The 22,047-nt window shown below is 33.7% G+C and overlaps 1 protein-coding gene across 1 annotated transcript in view; it reads left to right on the top strand.

The window, feature by feature from the left end:
- Positions 1-22,047, top strand: part of CNTLN (centlein) — a 191,104-nt gene that overhangs the window by 137,042 nt on the left and 32,015 nt on the right. Inside the window, 1 exon segment of the mRNA XM_086869809.1 lies at positions 19,683-19,845. Coding sequence (XP_086725935.1) covers positions 19,683-19,845 — 163 coding nt within the window.

Genomic DNA, 22,047 nt, shown 5'->3' with positions numbered 1-22,047 from the left:
TCATTTCTAACAATGAGTGATTATAAAAAGAGTGTATTTATTGCATAGAACACAGTAATCATGGTTAGCTTTATGCAGTGTCATTCTTATGGCAAAAATCCAGACAACATATATTGAATAAGAAATTAAAATCGTAATTAATTTAAGTCACTAGTGCTTCTCTTAGCCATGTCAAGGCTATTCAAAGGTCCACTCTTAGATGTACTATACTTTTGCATCTCCAGTTCTTGAGTGTTTCTCAGATGATACCACAGTAAAGCTGCATTTCCTTATGAAATACTGTACACAATTGCAAAGTGCATGTGTAAGTCTACTTCAGCAGGAAGCTTGAATCTCAGAATAAGAGCAAGTTAACCAGTCAAATGCTGACACATTCTTTGAAGAGGATAACATGAAGGTTTAAGTAAAGTTTGGGGTTTTTTTTTCAGATTCCTTCCTGGAAAGAGGTTTTAATTGTTTTTTGAAGCATATTTTAAATCTGACCCAGAAGAGTTTTTTTCTGACAGCACTTTAAATATACCTCCAAACTTTATTTTAGCTATTTGATTTTCACTTTTCTTTGAATTTTAAGGGAACTCTTTCCCCCTGAGCTCATAGTTTGTTTATCTAGTAGATTATCTCAGGCATAGAAAGGTATGAGCATGAAAAGCAGAAAAGTAAAGTGCTAAAGAAAGCTTTTTATTCTTTAAAGGTTGTGGCTTTCTTTACATATTCTCTTGACTATTTTTTATTGCTCAGTGTATCAAAGGACAGGCCAGAATTCGGTGTTACGTCTGCAAAGCCAGCATCACAGCTTTACTCCCTTTATGGTATCCAAAATATATCAGCCAATTTAGTACTATTTAGTTACACTGAAAAAAAGAAAAAATTGATGATAATTTTAAATGTATTGGAAATTATTGGCTGAAATATTATTTTATGCAAATATCTCAAACTCTGATTTTCATGACAGATTTTTCACTCTTTAAAGATGTATTATTACAATTAATATAACAGTTATTTTTTATATATATATAATATATATATATATAAATTATTTATTACTTAAATATATAACAATTTGTGTATGTTTATGTATTTCCTTAAAGTAAATTTTAGGAATAGATTTTAAATTATAAACGGAATGCTATTTGTAATTATCCTGTAGCAGCTAAAACTGCTTTAGAAATTTCCTCACATTTTATTCATTCCAGCAAATATGTAATTACTTGGACAGATATTTTAGGCTTTCTAGATAAATATTGTCCGGTTAGAAATGGTTTTAAACCCATCCAATTATTTCCTGTCAAAACTCTTTTGTAAATGTCCTGGTTTTATGTGTTTGAAATCTCTTACATGGATGTACTCCAGAGCATTTGTATATTTTTATTAAGTTCATGAAAGAGATTCTACTTTTAGTGTCAACTCTTCTAAGTTGAATGTTGGATTTTCTTCTTTCTCTGGTAACATCAAAAGATATTTCTCATTATATACATTAGATAATTTTAAGGACACCTACAGAAGATCTGAATGACAAAATTTTATTAAAAGTTTTAGAATGATTGAAATTTGGAATACTTCAAGTTATGTATAAATAGTAATTTATACAAATAAACTCTGTATAAAGTCACTGCTACATCAGTCGCATATGCAGGAATTCTGACTTTCATGTATATATAAGTAATAAAAGAAAGTAAAAGCAGAGATGCTTATAATGACCACATATTTTATTAGGTCCAAAATAATCTGATAAGACTTGAAATTGCTTTTGCTTTGTTAAACAATGTCCCTTTCCATTCTCTACAGGGCAAAATTAAGACTTACATGTAGCTATCTTAAAAATAAAAACAATGTATACATTATATTTAACACTTTTGGCAAACCTGATGCAAAATCATTTCTTCAGCTGTCTACCTTTGGTGCAGATTGTAATGGAATAACCAGAGAATTCTGTGAAGCTGTTTAGGAAAAGTCTGTTCCCAAAAACATTAGGAGAAGCGTCAAAGTATTATTTCTCTTCCTTTCTTTAGAAGCATATAGGTAATCTTGTCCTAACTACTTTTAATAAGAGCAGTTTAGGTTAATTTACGTGAACTGTAATCTTTGGGCCCAATACTCTGAAACAAGTGAACAAGGTTTCTCAAAAATATTTAAAAATTAAACCAGCAAATTTTCTATTCTGCTTTTTCTTACAATTCAATACAAGTTGAAAGGTAAACCAGAGTGAGTAAACCTATGATGAACCAGGATATACTGCCAACCTTTCCAGGGTTTACCAATGCAATCTAAGACAGCAGAGGTTTACCTAATAATTGAACTACACTGTGTATCAGCATGAGACTGATGTTTTCTCAAAATTAGATTGAGAAATAATGTTTTTTACTTCTGACATCACACTACTTTTGCCCTTGTTTGCATGTATCTTGAAATGATCTTTTTTTGCAGGCACAGTATCTATTAATATCTCAAAACATGCTACCAGTCTATGTGTTCATGAGAGAAAGACTCACAGTGTTGTTCCAGACCTGAGCAGGAGCAACATCTGTTTGCAGGAAAAAAATTCTGTAATGTATGTCAAACCTCAATTTTTTTGAATTTAATTTTAATTTCTGGGCCTACTTGTAAATTTTGAAGGCTTTGAATTGACAATATTGAGAAGAATAGTTTCTGCTTTGTTGTTTTATTAAAGCATTGCTGAACCTAATAAATCAAAAATCAGGGTATGCAGTTGCACTTATAAAGGCTGGGAACAGAGACAGAAAATTCTCTGTGACCTCTGAGGCTAGAATTCACCTTTTTCTATCTTTCTGTCTTTTAACTCCAAAATCCAGTCTGGCATGAAACAGTCAGCTAGTCAAATATGCTCAAACAGTATGGTTACTAAATGGGGAAACCTGTAATACTGACTCTGACCACTGACTCAGTATGGCTCCTTAAGCTGACTTGGAAATAAAATAAGGAATAGCCAAGGCTAAATATGAAAATAATTGACCTTTTAAAATGCATCTACACCAAAATTTTTTTATTATTTTGGTATTTTGCTGCATCATATAATTTAAACATCGTGAAGTCATTTTTGTTAACAGCTCTATATATGAAATATATATAGCTGTCATTATGAAACAAAAATAAAGCTAAATACTTTTTACAATTTATATTGATCTTTGAAAAAAAATTACAATAGACCTGTTGCATTATTGATGAACAGCATTTAAAGTACATTGTATGTAGGAAATTAGTCTTCATAAATTAAAAAGAAGAGTTAGCATGAACTAGGACTACTAGACTTATGCTCGTGTCAAATTGAAATAACTTAGATAAATTCTAGAAAAATATATTATGAATAAAAAGTTGTGAAAACTACATGAAGTTCAGAGACCATACTTGCAATCAGTATGATTTATATTGCTGTTACCATGTAGAAATGCCGAAAAGGATTCTTCTATATTAGAAGAAAGAACCTGTATGAAAAAATCAGCATGTTATTGTAATGTTTCAGAGGTTGTACACATACCAATAAGTAAAACTAATATAACTATATCCAGTAGCTTAATGTAGTAATGGAACAGACATTTAGATGATATGACATACTTGTATATATATTGAAATAAAATCCAGAAGATATCCTGTAATTTTTATGTTATTAATTTCATATGATATGAGCTTTTTTATTCACCTTCCCTGTGATAAGGTCAAACATTCCTTTGCATTGGCTCTTGTCTTACTATTGGAAAAAATACCACAAACCAAAAGAGAACTGTAAAGAACTATTTTTTCCTGTAAAAAAATTCCCAAATAAGGTACAACATGTGACCTGGAAAAGCTGAACATATACTATCATAACAGGATTTCCTTTTGTGCTCAAAGGAGGGTTTTTATGTAATTCACTGTGATCTGCTCATTAATTAAAGTTAAGCATAAAGCTACACTGGATTCTTGAACCTTCTCCAGTATGTGTAGTTCTAAGGATCATATATGTTTTTGTTAGGGGATATTTATTCACCATTAAATTCACCACACAAAGAGGGCCATTAATTTGGGAATAATTATTCATATGTTGCCAAGAGATTATATTGGAGATCTGGCAGATTAGAGTTTCTAAGAGTTCATCACAAAAAACCAGTTTGCATTGTAATTGGACCAGTACTCTTAGGTTTGTTTACCAGAGCAGTCCATGAATTATTCATTATTAGCAACTACTGCTGTTAACTATGAAAGTGATTTTACTAAACCCTTTGTACATGTGCTTATTTCCACTGAGTTAAAGGAAATTTCAAGATGTCCTACTTATCATGTTAAAATTAAATTTTATTTTCTCTAATCTTCCATATAGATGTCTCTATAGTGAGGGGTTCCTTTCTGTTTTCAACTTTTGAAGAAGGAGCAACAACAGGGGATGTAGCTGCAATTTTTTGTTAATATTCTCTGATTTAGTATTCTGCTAGACTGTGAAATAATGTGCAAGAAATAGCTGCTTTGGGTTTCCATCAGCCATATATCCTCCCTTGGAAGTTCCAGTTCTCTTCCCTGGTTCTTGTGATGTATTTTTACCTGAAAGTCACCCTTTTCTTTCTTTCCCAGCCTAGATAAATGTTTTCCCAATTATGTTCTTAGGAAAAGTCTTCATAACTCATGAGAAATTGGGGAGATGATTTTGTATTGTGAACATTGAGTTGATTCTCCTGTACTCTCCCAGTGGACTCTCCTACTTTACTTCTCCTTTCCTTTGCTCCTGTCCCACTCTGTTAAATAAATTTTTCTCCATGCCAAGGTACAGAATGCAAGATTGGTGGAGGAGAATGCTTAGTATGGTTAAAAAGGTACATACATGGACTAAGAGAATTGGTCAAAGACACTTCTCTACTTGAGGAGTTGCATTTTCTAAGAAGTTGGGTAAGTAGGGTCATGGGATTACAAAAATAGCTCTGTGACTTGAAAGTACCAGAAGTTTTATAAGCACATTCACTCTTTTTTTTTTTTTTTTTGTGTGTGCCTCTGTGCAACAGTCATTGCTTATTAAAATGTAAATATGAATTAAAATTTCAAATGTAGTATTTAGACTGGAGCTAAGCATTGCTATGTGGAACACAATGGAGGCACAATGTCTCAATTCATGCCTTAAGGTTAAACTTGTGCATGTAAGTACCACTTAATCATTTTCACTTGCTCAGAATCTCACATACCATGAAATTAATTTTTCAGTTGAACCTTCACATGAATGATAACATTATTTTTTTTACCAGGATAATGGTTTACACCTTACATATCTATTTTATCTGGATATACTATGAAATAAATGACTATCTTTTTGTTGTTTGTTTTAGAAATAAAATCTTCCAATCATTTTTAAAAAATTAATGGCAATGTAAAAAATCCAAGCCAGTGCAATAGGATATCTTCAGTCATTGAAAACTACTCTTAAGCTTTCAATCATCCACCAGAGTCTGATTGAAGAGTATGGATTATTATGATTCACAGTGTTGTTAATGAGCAAATCATTACATCATAATGAAAACCAATACATTGCTCGAGTTTCCTGTTGAGTGAGGCTGAATGGCTGTCTCCTGGGAACCAGGGACTCTAAAGAAAAATGAGAGTCCTAGGAGGTAATGCCGAGCATGAACTGCCATTGCCATTTTAAAAAATACAGTCCTCAAAATGCATAAACTGGAGTCTGTACAAGACGAGCAGAAAGATTATATTTTCTTTCACTGGTATAATTTGACTGGTCTTAAAATAATGTGTGTAGTTCTAATACACAGAATACAAGAAGGAAATTAAATTAATTTAGAAAACATTTGAAGACTTATGAGGAGGATTTGAAAAGACGTTGTTCCAGAGAACAACGCGAGGTTTTCAGAGAGCAGATTAAAAGATAACTCAAGTTTAAATAGCTAAGAAAAAGAATTATAAAGTCCTCAGTCTAGCAAAGGAAGATTTTAAAAATAGAAAAGATAGAAACATACCAGATATGAGATCTGTAGTTTTTAGGTGGCTGTAATTGACTATTGCCAGTTGGAGTCACTGACAACTGCAGTGATATTGGCCAACTAATCAAACAGGGGAGAAATCATCTTCTTGTGGTTAGCTGTGAGCAGATTGTTTGTTAAAGGAGTAAAAAAAAAATGTTTGGTCTGTAGGATGCATGAAAAAGGAACAGAGGGAGAGAGTATTTCTTTGATGGTATGAGCTTAATTAATGGGATGTATGAACAGAAAGGTTAATTCTCAACTTGAGTAACACTGTTCTATCACCTGAAGCAACGACGGAAGAAGTGTGTTTATGTCACAGAGCTCAGCTGGGCAACAGTATAGTTCTAAATTAATGCTAAAATGAGTTCAGTTCTGCAGAAAAGAGATGTAAGCATGACTGATAAATTTAAGGTAAGTCAAACCACTTGTTTTAAACCTGAAACCTTCTGGCTACCTGAAGCCAAGAAGGAGTGTGATGATATTCAAACACATCAGGTTATAAGGAAGAGAAATTCCGAGGCAGAGGAAGAAGCTCATCACCATCAGCACTGAAGACGTACACATATAAAATCACAGCACAGGGAAGGTGGATATTGAAATGAAGGAATTAGCCCAAAGGAAGTGCCAGTTCTATGGTGTGCAACATTTAAAGATCATTAGTCTCAAGCAGGAGATATGCCGACAAGGAAAATTGGCTTTTGTGTGTAATGTACACAGAATTTAGGATCTTGTTACTCCTGTAAAATCCTATAAATGTTGCTGATTGCAGAGCTGAGAGAAAATTAAAGCTATTTGATTTAGGCAGTATATAAGTTGGTAAAGGAAAATGCAGAAAAGAAAAGATAAATTATGATTTTTTTTTAATATTTACTTCACATTTTACCAGGAGGATTGAGCATAAGAAAGTATGATTTCAGTGAGGTGATTATGACATTTTTTTAAGGAAAAAACTTTTCATTTTAATTTGGGGCATAGAGACAGTTTAATTTTTCTTTTTTTAGAGCCAAAATCTTGAGAAAGTACTATTGAAAAAGTAAGTTGAGATATTTTGTGAAAGGTTTGGCTTCAAAACAGTAAAAATACTTACTTTCCAGAATATTGTTTACCATATAAAATTTGGCAGAAAAAAAAAAAACAAACCCAAACTGAATTTCCTGTGAGGAAAATGAGGGAGAGGCATTATGATAAAAAATAATTTCAATTAAAAGTCTACAGGTGCTGCACTTATTTTAAAATTTTAGAATCTCTGACACCAAAAGACGAAGATATGAGGAAGTCTAAGTGGTAGGAAGCATAAATTTCTGTTGTTACTTTAGGAAAGCCTTAATTGAGGACTGAAAGTACAGGTAGTATATGATGATTGACAGTCTCAAGACTTCTATTTTGAGTTGTTACTCTGAAGAAGATAAAAGCATATTTTCAATAAACATAATTTTGATCAGAAGTCCTTAAATGTAGCTTAGCATGAATTTTATTGTAGTCCACCGTCATAGATACTACAGTGTACAGTTTAAAACATCCCTTTATTTTCGTCTGAATTCCTCTGAAGACTGTGAATGTTGGATTTTCCTGTGTTTTTTACATTTCTGTCAGACGTCATAGAAGTTTAGTTTTATTTCTGTTATTCAGCTGCTGCTTTGTGTTATTTGTGCCGGTCTTCATAAATAGGAGTTAAAAACTTCTTTATATATGCAAATATATATTTTCCTATTTACATATACTCAACTGTATGTTTCTAGACTTGTCCTTAGAGTAGCAGCTTTTGTAGTAGACATCGTGTGTACAGTATTCATTTTATATATGTCAGATCCTCAAGGGCCATGGCTTTTGCCAGATGAAGCACTTTTGATTTTGAGGCTGATGAAACACAGTGCTATTATTGATCTGTGCATGACACAGCCAGTCTCTCTGCTGGCAGAGTGTAGCAACATTTATCCAGGAATTTGTGAAATGTCACTCGGATCATGTTCGTAAGGTAAACTGTGCAAAATCCAGGATTCAAGCTGAGAATCCATGAGGAATTGGATGTGATTCTCTTATTCCTCCGTCCTATCTTCTAGGTCTGCCAAGTGGTATTTGTTAAAACAATGTCTGTGTTTTGTATTAGGTGTTGAAGAAAGTATGATTATCGCTAGGAACACCCTGTGCACTGTAGCCATACTGCTGGTTTTCTCAAGTTTTTAAGTCACTTGGGAGAACAAGAATTCTAAGTCAGTGACAGTGATCTAAGCATCTCAAGTGTGTATTTTTTGTTTTCTTTGTAGCAAGTGGATGATTCCTGTACAGCTGCAAGCAGGAAGCTGCTTAGATTTTCTAAAGAAATTTAACTTTCCTTGCTTTATTTCGCATGTAGAGTTGTGTATCAATTCATGTTTGTCAGTAAGGTCTCATTATGTAATAGTGGTCAGAAAGGAAGTGTGAGAGTCTCTACAGGTAAAACTGTCATAATATTGATAATTACATATTTTCTTTCTTTATAAATACGATTAAGAACAGCTCACATTTTTGCTAGTATCAGAAGCAGGTCATTTTAAAAATACTGAAAACTATGATATGTTATATTTTAACAAAACCCCAAACTTCCATGTACTGTCCTCTGTTTGTAACTTTTCCAGACATTTTATAGATGGTGTTGTAATTTAAAAAATTGTTTTCAGGTATTAAAAAGGCACAAAAAGCTGCAATTCTTAATTTGCACTTCTTTTTTTCCAAAGCAGTTATAATAGTAACATTTTTAAAGTTAGCCAGGAAGAAAAAAAAGAAAATTGCTGATATTTTTCCAATTTTAACCATTAAAATCTTTCTTAAAGTCTTCTTGTATTTAATGGAAGAATCAGTTATTAGTTAAAGTAAGAAGAAAGAAGTTTTGTTGAATGAAAGTTCTGAGTTAGGCTGTCTTGGGATTTGTTTTACAAAGCTAGCAAGGATTTTCTTTTGTTTTTCAAAAAAAAATTTCTGTGTTTTGAATCCCAAAGGAAAAAAATCGAGATTAAATTGAAATAGCACTTGTGAATGATCACAGAAATGTTCTTGATATCTACTTTTTCAAATCTACTTTTCCAGCATTTGTACATTAACAGTAAACCTAGAGGGGAGGAGCTGTTATTAGTCATGAAAAAAATACATGCATATATGATGCCTTAATTTTTACATGTCATTCCTCCCTTTTTAAGTTTACCATATGTTAAATCCACCATAAGGTAAAACTCAGTAAGTTGTGGGAAAAATCAAAATAGTAGTTGGTAGGTTTTTGGACTGGGTTGTGGCTTTTTTGCTTGCTTGGGGTTTTGTTTTGGTTTGTGGGGTTTATTTTGTCTTGTGGATATGTGTGTTGATTTTGCAAAGATCCACAGGCTGAACAAATACCAGTGTGAGCTTCTTAGGAACACAAAGATGGTACTTCATAGCATGAGGGCCACCAGCCTGTCAAAATACTGCTCTTCATAGCAGAACTATTGCTAGCTTGTCAGGCATTGTTTTTTACAGAGAATTTCAGAGAGGACATTTCTTTTTCTACTTAGCAATGTCAAGATGCTCTGTGTAATAGTGTACCTTGTTTTGGCACTGCACACAAACGCATATTGGAAGGAAGGAACAAGAATTTTACTAAGGTTTGAACATAACAAGGAAAGTGGAAGGTCTATAATTAATGAAATCTGAAAATAATAACAGATTGATAGTAAAGACTGAAGGAATGTAATACCCACCTTTCCATGGAATAAAAGACTATGTAAAATTAGTGGTCAGTTTGTGCTTCCATATCTTTTAAAGAGAATGGATTTAATTTTTCAAGAAGGACCACTTATATAAAATGCACATTTTCTCTCAGAGAGCACTGAGGACGGCAGGCAGGAGAACCTTCTCTGCATTAAAACCAAAATTTTCAGGAATAATTTCCTTACACTGTTTGGTACTTGTGCTATGTTTAATATATTCTTGACATCTTAATGTATTCTTTCTTACTTAGCAATTAATTTTTCTTGTCCTCATTCTCCAATGGAAGGTCTTTTTTTGAAGGTAACTAGCACAGGAAAGATACCTTAATAGAGAAGAGTTTGAACAATGGCTCTAGAAGCTAGTCCTTGAAAACCCTTACTCCTTGGACTCCAAGTCCTTCTTTTCCTCTATACATTTTATGACTCTTTGGTCTCTACTAAGATTTATCAGTGATCAGAAAGGAGGACCATAACAGCTCCCACATCTTGTCCTTCAAGAAAAAGTTCTTTTGGACTTCTCTGGATTTCAGAAGAGAAATCTTCACCTTCACCAGTTCCGCACTGATAGGTCTGCAAAACACCAGTGTCCTGTTCAACCCTATAATCTTACCTGTCAGACGCTGAGATTTCTTTGTCTAGATTATATTGCACAGAGGGAATTGGTATTTTTGTTAGAGCTCACATCTTACTCCAGTTTTCTCATTCCCATACACCCCTGTTTAAGCTTATGTGGTCAAAGTAATTCTGCTGCTCTGTTGGCCTGGCTACTCCCTTGCACTACAGGAAGAAACTTTGAAACATGTCCATAGCCAGGATTACAAGCCATTCTTAACACTTCACCAAGGATGATGCATGAACCCTCTCAAAGTTTCTTTTTGCTTGTTGGGTTTTTTTGGCTTTTGCTTTGTTTTGGATTGGTTGGTTGGTTGTTTTTTTCTGTTTTGTTTTGGTTTTATTTGGTTTTTTTCTCTTTTTTGTTTGGGGGGATTTTTGGACTTTCTAGGCATAAAGAAATGGGAGTCAAGAACTAAGACATCTTCTACAACAGTAGAAAAAGAAAGTGTTACAGCAAAAACACTTCTGAGACAAAGGAACTACACCTGGGATTCCTTTTTGAAAATACATATCTACAACTTTTCCTCTTTGGGGTTGTCTTAATTATTCTCTGTCTTAGATTCCTTATTGTTCCGCAGAATGAGTGCTGGTTCCCAGGATTCTATGTCTTGCCAAAGTCAGACACAGTCTTACTGTCCTAGCAACCCTAGGGAAGAATTTTGTAGTTTTGACAAGGTACTGGTTTGCCTGAAGTGCCTGAAACTCGTGGACTTGGTAACTGCTAGAGGAGGTAGAAAGAATATTTATGCTTTCTTACTAATGTTTTGCATGATCCAATTTGCTCTCCTAAGGTTTAATTGGGAATTAATGAGGTAGTCATGGACTCATGTCTACCCATGGCTTGTATCATGCTCAGGTTTACTTTACATCACTCCTTTCTACTCTTGATGCCTAATGTTGATGCAGTTCCTTTCCCAGCAGTGGAGACTCTGTGATTAGCTGTAGCCACAGCACATCTCACAAGGTTCATAGGCACTGGGAAAGCACCTACGCTTTGGTGGCTGAACTGTGCACAGTGTTCTCTTTATTTCTGGATTGAAAGGTCATCCTGTGCTCTTTAGGGTATTGTGTACAAGAAATGGGTGATTTTGTCTGTACTCTTATCTTGGTAAAACCAGCAGAAGAAAATGAGGGAATTGCTAAGCAGCTGTAGGTTTCGTTCAAGCTGGGATTTAGAATTGCAGTGTTGTCCTCAAACTGTACAGGTATGTGAAAATAATGAATTTCCAGAGTGAGTCATAATATTGATGATCATCATGATAAAGTGAAAGTCTATTTCACTTTATATGTTAGACTGAAAACATGACTTCTTCTTGTGATGGTCTCTTCAGATATTAAATACGTATAAATAGTATATAAAAAATATAGTAATATAAAGAGTATTTTACCCTAAACTGTTCATTTATGTCCGTAATTTTAACAAGGGTTCTGATGATAGCATAAAGTACAAATTAAAGATAAGTCTGGGGGGGGTTCATTTACAAGAATCCAGGTATGAATTACCAATTTAATTTATATGAAGTACATTTTAGTGTTATTTTTAAATGCAGTTCATTATTTTGAAGAATGTTCCTGTCTTTGCATCCTCCCCACAATGTCTGTCATCCGATTTCTCATACCTTTCCAAAGTGGCTGGCAATGTCTTTGTTTTCTTTAATAGAAATGTGAATAATAAATAAATATTTATATAATATCACCTTTATGTGTTAGAAAAATTCCTTCCAGATACTTAACAGTTTTTTCCCTACAATTCTTTGTTGTTTATTTCTGTTTCTTATTCTCTGTGAGAACATAGAACTTTTCCATTACCTAAGTTTGTTAATACAGTTTATATTTAAAATGTTTTTCTTTTACACAGCTGTCTGCATAAAAACAAATGAGAATACCTTCTGAGGACATTTTTTCTGCTTTTATTAATATTTGAAGTTGCTGAAAATGAGATACTTAAATAATTGAATAAAATTAAGCATAGAGCTATCTTTATAAATTTTGTTCCTTGAATACTGCAACCAGCTTCTGAGAATGGCTATAGCCTACATACATTTTAGTAATTTTTATTTTGAAATAGTTACCTCACTTCCTCAAAGTAGGTTGAAAGAGAACGGTCTTTAACAGTTGAAAATCTGAAATCTGAGCCAAGGAAAATAACATATGAAGAGTAATATGGGAGATGGAACAGCTTTCCCTACAAGCACAGATTTCCTGCCCACTTACATTAGAAATGCAGAAATATTTCAGTAGAAAATGTTTCACTCTCTAAAACACATGGATGTAAGGAGAGGTTAAATTAATATTTCACCATTCTTTTTGTTGTTTTGTTTTATTTTTTCTTATACATTCCCTTAAAAATAACTTTATTTTCTAAAGGTATAAAGCTGTATGCTTTGGAACTAAGTGGGTAAATCAAAAGAAAGTTTAAACACAGTCTTTAAAATAGCATTTTCATTTTGGTTTCTCTCTGTTTTATGTGAGTTATACGGAAAACAGATGGAAGCATTATTAATTTTTTCCCCCAATGAGTTTTAGTGCAGCATATTTGTATGTGTTATCTGAAACATATGAATACTTAGTATTGCTGCTGTTAAATTTGTAATGAGTTGTAGGGATTGTGAAATTCCCTGACTGGCTCTCATGCAAGCAGTTCATTTGCAGTGCTTAGAAGTGTTAAGATTAAGCAGGGGGAATATGGCAAGCACTATCCCTGACCCTAAATGAAAAATTCAAATTTCCAGCTTTATGAGTTTACCCCAACTCTTATGTTTGGTGGAAAACAGATAAATACTGTGTAGTCCTGAAAAAAAAAACCCCATGCAGTAAAACCTGGTCGTAACTACAAAAGAGCGCATGGATACCATGTCTTATACTGAAAATTCCCTAGTAAGTATAAAGCTATGGAAATCTTGGGGCAAATTTTAAACACCAGCTGGAAGACTTTCCTTTTACATTGCAATAGTTGATGTGCACAGGCGTGTTAGGTGTTGGAATACTATTATTTATTAGTATTTATTTAAACAGCAGTGATGGAGACATGAAAGCATTGGTTTTGAACTTCAGCCACATGTTCACAACTGGCTTTCCATAATACTCAGATATGTTCAAACAGGACAAAGTTTCATGAATTGTCTACAGTTAAATTTTAATTTTTAATTTTTTTGTAGTAAAACATTTTTCATGTACTGTATTGTTTCTGGCATATACTAATACTTCAAATAAGTTCAAATACAGTATATATGGAAATACTGAATATTTTTATTTTTAATAAATATTGATTTCTTCAAGTTCTGTAATTTTTCTCTGGAAATATTAAGGCCTTGCAGACAATGTCCTGCACAGCTGTATATTTTGTCAGTTTACATCTCCGTATTGGAAAATCAATCACAACAAAAATTAAATCATATAGTTGTGATCATATAATTGATCATTATGAAACTACTTGTATAAGTACTGTTAAATAAATAGTTAATAGTCCTTATATTCCCTTGAAATTTGCAAGGACAGATGGAGTGCAGCATCTGCTTTAGTATGAAAGAAAGATAGTGTTCTTAATACGTACAGAAATTAGAGATGGGATACAGCAGTGTTTACTTGTACAGAGACATGAAATGAAAGTGTTAGAAAATGAAGGCTAAAATAGAATTGCTGCAGGACAAAACCTGTATCTTTGAATTGGTGTAATCATTATACAGATGACATATATCAGAAGCATTTTCACCATCTTAAATATTGTGATTTATATTATTACCATTTTTTCCCCCTATTTTCTATAATTTATTTGAAAAATCATTTGTTGCACAAAGACAGTTCTGTACTCAGACCTGTCTCTTGTTATAGGAGCAGTTAATTTCTTGTAGAATTTGGCCCAGAATATATTACTCCATTTCATTTATATGTGAGTGTTGTATGTTTCTCTAAAATAGAGCTTTGTTTTCTGCTCTTGATCTATGTGATATTATTAATATTTACAAAAAGAGAAAAACAAACCCAGATTCAAAAAGTCCACGTCTGGAATGATTCTATTGATTTTCTTTTTATATTATTTAAGAAGTTGCTGTAGCCAGATGTTGGAATGCTAGACTTTTATAAGTTATAGAATAAACATAGCTGTAGATTAATTGTAAGTGAATTAAAATTACAGGTAAAATGTTTATTTTTACCCGTAAAATTTGTTTATGAAGTGTTATACAGCAAATATCCCTTTATAAATGATGACTGATCAGTAGTAGTACATGTTTTAGAAGACACTCAAAATTTTGTGTCTAGGAATCATTGTAAGTAATAACAAGTATTTTTCCAATATTTGCTGAATTTATAATTTGTATGTGTGAAAGGGCTATTCCAATGTAAATATTGCTGTTTTAATGCAGATGAACTGCACTAGTAGTGTTTCTACTATCAACAGGGCAAATGTTTTTCTTTAGTAAAATATCTGAGATGAGAAATGTACCTCTTATCTACTGATTAATGCCTGTGCTTCTCTTTGGGGAACTAATTTAAACACTTCACGAGAGATTGACGTTTTCAGTACCTTAAACATCCTTAAAAGCTGCTTTGTTCACTGCAAACCATATTTAGTATGACCTCATAATAATGTAGCACACCTCAAGTGTCATGCCTGTCTTTACTATGCACTTTGGAGCTGTGTTCATCTATACTAGACAACTGCACTTCAAGGAAAGATTTTTTTTATTTCCTTGATAGGCAATTAGCAGTAATTAGGAAGATTCACTTCAGTAAGGTGTCAACATGAGATTGTTTAAAAAAGTTGAATGTCAGTGGCTTTAAAAGAGGGTTCTTTTCCCTGACACATAGGTATGGCATGTGAAACATGAAATGTTAATTTAACTTTTCTGCTTATTATTCATGCACAATATTATTTTGTCATTCAGATACTACACTGACAGAGTGCAAAGGGTGTTAAAATAGTGCTGCTGGAATAAAAAGAGGATTAATCTACCATTGGCCAATTAGCCAAAGGGTACTTAATGGTCTCTAAAGGCTACTGAAGTCTAACAACTAGCTAAAGCACTGGCAAAAAGTCCTCTATATTACCTTCATTTATTTGACATTTTGTGGAATAGTCAGCTCCTGATAACTGCATTTGGATGAAAAAAAAAATACAACTAAACGATTCAGTAGATTTTACTAAAATTTCAGGATAAATTACAAATAAATTCTACATTTTAGAAGTTTGTCTTGCTTTTGGGGGGTCTTTGTTTCAATTTAGGGATAGGATATTAAGTCATCAAAGACTTCTGTTTGATACTTTGTCTTCATGTCTAGAATACTAAGTTATCAACCACTTACAGCACTTGCATGAAAAGAACTTTGATCGAGGATTTGAAGTTATTTGCCTTTTCTCTATATGATGACATTAAGTATTCAGCACAGCTTTTTGGTCTGGTTTATATATTTTCAGATAGCTACATACCATCTTTATTAATTTTATCTTTTTCTTTTTTCTATGGTCCATAAGGCAGAGGAAGGTTTTGATTTGAGAGAATGCAGAAGGGTCAAGTTTAGTGGGATTGACACAATATATTTGTCTCCGACATTGTAAATAGGTTTATCATTATGTTATAATAATATTTGAGAGAGTGAGTAAAATCACACCTAGCTTTCTGCCTGCAAGCATGCTTTGAAAAGTTCTTTCATGTTTTATGTGTGCAACAAGTACTGCTTATTTTGTATGCTTTTCATGAAACTGTGAGAAAATAGTGCTCCATGTAAAGCATTTATTGAAGCAGTGTTAAATTCTAAAATACAACTTTGTAAAGGAGCTATGCTTATAGCAAATGTATTCTATTACCAACTGTAGCAAGGTTTCTTAGAGAAAAGGAAAATGAGAGTGTTAACTTCAGTTTTCTTACAGACGTAGCAGTGTTTTTGTCTGCCAGGAACTTAGGCTGGGAAGCTCCACAGAAAATGGGATTTTTGCACTACAGAGTATATTAGCTTTAGTTTTCAAAATGAGTAGTAAAATAAGATTGTGTCACTGCTTAAAAAGTGTGTCAAGATTGCCTGATTTTCATCGGTTTTATATTTTTTTATATAATATATTTTGTGAATATGAATGTGTGGGGTTGACTGACTTCAGTAGCAGTACAGTATCAGCTTCTTCCAAGATAAATGTTATATTCATACATGCCAGCTGCAGTAGAATAGTGACTTCTGTAAAATGAGCTCAAAGCCCCTTACGGAGTGATTGTGGTGCCAAGGAGCAATAGGCCATTGCAGGAACTTCCTGTGTTAACCCACTGGGCCTTCCATGCAGCTGTCTTTCGAGCAGAGGGTTTATGGTGAAAAGCCTTGCTGAGTCACTGCAAGTTTTGTACTGACTACATAGAAACTGAGGTTTCATCACTTACTCCTTTGTGAACAGCCGAACAGAGTGTCATGGGTATACCAGGAGCAAGGAGATTAAGATAGATGGATGTTAAAATATTGAACCTATAAACATCTGTTAAGCCAAAAACACTCTGGAGGAGGTGCAGCACACAAAGGCCGCTACATCACAGAGGAACAGCAGTAGGCTGCCTTTACCAACATCTGGTCTAGCTGATGTTTAAGATTCTTCTACCTTTCATCCTGGTGACCTCTTCCCCTGGAGTAAATTCTTTTTACTCAGTAATTCAGGGTTTGTGTTCATGGTAGAACACACAAATAAACTTTTTGTTGTGTCTAAAAAAAGAAAAAATAATTAAAAACTTGACCTAAAATATAGGGAATGGTGAAGAACACCAGGGTAATGAACTTCTTTCTTAAGTGAATGCAAGGAGTATCTTTTAGGCATAAATATCTTGATAGGACAGTGGGACTGTTTTTTACATCTCACATGGATTTATATAGGATTTTATCATAACTGTTCAATAGATTAAAAATAAAAGGAGTAATGCAGTAGAATTATCAGTCCTGTAGTACATTTACAATATCTACAGAAGTATTAAGAGACAACTTCAGTGAAATATCTGATTGCAGTTGAGTGCCTTTCTGCTTTTGTGAGTTTGGGCTCTTGTACATCATATACTATTTTCACTTCATCCCTATAGCTCTTACGCTGTTTATGAATTTAGGTAGATTCTTATTTTAAAACCTTTCTTCCTACCTCTTTAAGTAGTTCCTGTAACCGTCATCTTTAGTACCTGTCCCATGAAGAACTTTGAATATATTTGCTATAATTTTTGAGAATGTAGCCAGTGCAATTCATGTTGTTTTAGAATTGATGCATATTGTCAGCAGCAGTAGCCTAAGAAACTTCTGAGAGTCATGAGCTATCTTGGGCAGATACGGGGGTATTTCTAATTTTGAACAGAGATATTGATCTAGCTATGATTTTTTTTTTCTTTTTATGAATAATTTATTATAGAGACACTGAACCATGAAATTCTGCATGTAGAAATATTGGTTATACTGGACAGATTAACATAATCCTCATATTTCTCTATACTATGTCCTTCTGTACTACTACTGGTTTTTCTCATTGAAAAGGTCCTCATTTTGTCTTTTGCTCTGCAAATGTAGTAATTATGAGAAGAATATATCAGATTAAGGAATAGTCAATTAGAAAATACTCTATCTCCCTCTTGTTTAATAATGATAGCAGACACAGAAGAGAATGGAAAGATTAACTCCTTTACTAAGAACAGTGCTTTCCTCAGATACATATGTAAAATGCCCACTGACTTTAATAAGTGCACTTCGTGAATATGAAATAAATACTGTTAGAGTTTTAACTTTAAATACCGGATGAATTTTCCTTGTACCCATGATATTTTTTTAGGCTAATGCAAAATATACAAGCATTCTTTTCTCATTCGTAATGGGAATAAATGTGACTCTCTTTTTATCTGTATATATCTTCAGATCTTCAGATTATTGTCATGGGAGTATATGTTTTTATAAACACATATATATTTTTTTTTTCCTAATGGCATGAAGCTGTATCAAATCTAATTTGCAAGTTAAATAATTAACTGCTTGAAAATAGAATACTTAACTTTCACCTTTTTTGTGGGTTTTTTTGTTTGCTTTTTGAGGTTTGTTTTTTTTATTTTGGCAGGGGGAGAGTTGTGTGTTTTTTTGATTTTTGGTTGGGTATTTTGTTTAGCACTAGCACATAATCAGGTGCACCTTTAGTTATTTCAAGATGCCATGGAGTTCTCTTGTTTCTGATCAGGATTCTACACAAAGAACTGAGGGGTTTTTTTTAAATATTTCAGTACAATTTTGAACATTTTTTCTTATGTTAAAGTACTGTATTACAGTCTTACTTGGAGTAATAAGATAGCATTTTAATTACCCTTTTAAGGATCAGAGAGCTGTTAGGCCGTTGTTGGCTTTTGGCTGACTACAGTTTTGTTAAAGTTAATCACTAGCATGGAGATTATTTCCGTTCCCCTTTTTGCATAAAAACATTCAATAATTTAAATTAAAGCAATTATTTAAAACATTAGTTCTGTAAGGAATAATGTGAGATATATTGGTACAAAGATTGAATAAGTCTTGTTGGTTGTCAGTCAAGTGCAATAAGACTGAGAGTTTGTTTGCATGATATTTATTTGAACTAAATCCCTAACAAGGCTTTTCTGCTAATTGGACTTAGCATTTATGTTGCTAAGTGAGAAGCATTTTGGCTGCAGTATAGGGTGGTAAGACCTACCCAGTGGAATAAACAACTAACATCTGTTATCCTGTCCTGCTCCAGCTTGTCTTTTACCACTTAAGTACTTCAGCCCTAGAGTCAAGGTTATGGAATGTGCGGTTCTCTGGCTATGGTGCATATATTGAAAGGGATGAAATAACACATAGGTAAAGACCAGCCAACCAGGAGATGTTTAGTGCAGCTGGTCCACATGGCTTTAACCTCTACAAGCCCTACAAATATCAAAACAAAAGCCAAGAGAAGGGTGTATGTTTTATAGCAGTTGTCAACACAGCATTTCAAGTGAGCTTACAGTGGTCACCATTATAACAGATTTGACATTTAACTACCCTTAATTCACACTGTTGTCTGAGACACCATGGTATTTCTTCATGTTCTGTGTAGAAATAATTGCGGAATTCCAGGGAGGCTCTAGATAAGCATGTTTCAACAGTAACTGCTGTTACAGTTTTGTATGATAATTTTTGTTTCTCATGGTTAGAACAGCAACATATTCAGTCAAAACTGAATTATTTTGCCTTAAAATAATTGCTTGTTTTCAGTGGTAGTAGATTTTTTTTTTTCTGCCTGATTTGATCTTTTTCTGTACTAGAGAATTCAACCAACAGCTATGCAATGTAATTACAGGTAATATATATAGCTTCATTCCTCTTGAATGCTGAACTGGAGAAACATCTCATATGATCAAGCAGAAATATTTTTAGGATGAATTTTTGATCGTTTATTCTCTTTGTAAAACAGGTGTTGACCTCAACCTGGCCAAGTGGCAACAGGAGGAGGAAGATTTACAAGGAAAATTAAAGTTGAGGGAACATCTGTCTCAAACTGCTGGCAAGAGTGAAGCTACACCAGCTCCTTCAAAGAACACTGATTTAGAGATGAAACAGCTGCAGTGCAAACTAAAGGTGACAGAATGGATTATCTAGTGCTGAGGATAATTGGTATGAGCAGTAGTTCATAACTGGGTCAAGCAGACATACATAAACTCCCATGCACTTATCACTTGTATATCGTAGCCAATGATAAGTAGCTTAAATGTTGAATTGCCTTTGATGGTAAATAGAAATGTAGTCATAGACAGAACTAAAAGTTCTAAAACAATTTCTGCAGAGCAAATAGGCCAGACAAGGAGTCTTGCTGGTTTTTTGCACAATGATAAAGTACATCTTGTTGGAATGTGCTGTGGAATTAGTTTGATGAGAATTCAGTTGGTTCCTTTCTTCCTTTAAGAAGGAGAAAAGCAGTAGCTGTCTGTGAAAGGGGAGCAAAGAATTTTAGCTACTGGATTGTCTTTGTCTTCAGAGAGACTTTTGTTTTTTTTCATTTGTGTGTTTGTGCATTAGTTGGTAGGAAAATACTGACTGGTAGATGATTTCACTTTTCAGTCTCGGGTGATTTTGTTGCATGTGAATGTGCAGAGGCTGGACTGTGTTGTTCTGAAAGCTTTCTCAGCAGGTGGCCTGGCTCAAACATATTAATTCTTCTTCTCCTCTCACTGGAGGAAATATATTTGCAACAGTATGTCTTCAAGTTGTTTTTTCCCATTGTTTTCTGTTAAATAGTAGAGGAAAGAGAAAAGGTCAAAGTGGTACAGCTTCGTGCTGCTAGAAGAAACCCTTAGAAGCAAGAAGTCTGCCAAAGGATCAGCTAGAAGAAAAGGCTGTGTTACATGGTCAGCATAGCTCACTCTAAATGCTGGATTAGCTGTGCTAGCACATGAGATGTGGGTAATGCTCAGACCTTTTAGCTGTTGATGGTAATCGTGGTATTACAGATCATGGCTATTGCACACTGGATGCATAACATCTGAATTCAGGGATTAGTAAAGGTAGGTCACATTGATAAAGAGATGAGGCCAGCAGGGAGCAGCCATGAAAAGGCACATAAATTGATCTACTTTAATTATGAGAAAGAGTTCTTAAAACCATACGCACTGTCTTCTTAAGTATTGTTTTTAGGTTTGGGATTGACTAATCTGCTTCTGTTGCTGGTGAGTGGTAATTTCTGTTAATTAGGGGTGTACCATTTAGATGAGTATCTTCATTATCCAGAAACCTAGCAGTCAACAGATCTATGCAAGTAGGAAAAATAAAAAAAGTGGATTCATTTTTTTAAATAGCTGAAGAGTAACACCCGTGCTAGGAGCCTACTCTATTTGTCTGCCAAAATCGAACAGCAAAACAAATTGCTGAAAAATCAAAGGAGTTTTTTTGTTTCTGCAGCAGAGGAAATATTTAGCAAGCATATATAAATCTGATATAAAAAATACTAGCATGACTTTTAATTCCTTCTTAAAGATATATTAAATTTTTAATGAAAAAAATAAATCATGTATGCAAAACTATATTTAGGATGGAGATAGTCTGTGACCTCAAATGCTAAGCAGTAGAGTAGATTCACTGGTTTCTGAATTGGATGACAGTTTTGAATATAAGGACCTCAAAAACTACTTAAATCAAGTTTCTAAAATTTTTAACTTTATTCAAGGCTAGTTTAAGTCCTGCAAGTCATTTTTTAGCAGAAGAATTTGCTAAATTAATACAAGGGTTTTCAATTATTGTTCCGGGCTCTCTAGCTGACTTAAAAACAAGACACATAGTTATTCTCCTGAATATCTGAATCTCTAAGCAGCAAAACCTTTCCTTATAGCTCAAAATGTCAAAGTACCTGGCCTTGTTAGTTAATTTTTCTTTCTTAGCACTGTCTTTGCAGTGCTTGTTTACGTTGTATGTAATGACTCCTTGTATCTTTGCCAATGGGAAGAAACGTGTTAAGTGTGGGTGGTGAGTTTGGAAGCAAACTACCATAAGCATATGTCTTTGCCTCTGAACATGTGCAGAGGCCCACCTAAGTGCTCAAGTTCATGTCTGGTGTGTAAGCCACGAAACCGGGTGCTGTGCTTTACGCTAATGGAACTCAAGCTCCACAAACAGGTCTCAGGAAACTCAGGAATATTCTGCTAGCATACATCATTTTAACAATTTTCTGGTTATACCCCACATTATAATAATAGTAAATAGACTAGACAAGTTATTAAGAACAATATTTTATATCTAACTATGCACACAAGGATATATACTCCCCTTGAGGTGCACAGAGTTATGTA

The sequence above is a fragment of the Cyanistes caeruleus genome, chromosome Z (genome assembly GCF_971803275.1).
Source record: "Cyanistes caeruleus chromosome Z, bCyaCae1.hap1.1, whole genome shotgun sequence".
Classification (NCBI taxonomy): domain Eukaryota; kingdom Metazoa; phylum Chordata; class Aves; order Passeriformes; family Paridae; genus Cyanistes; species Cyanistes caeruleus.
The sequence above is the reverse complement of the archived record's forward strand: the minus strand, read 5'-3'. Positions and strand labels throughout refer to the sequence as shown.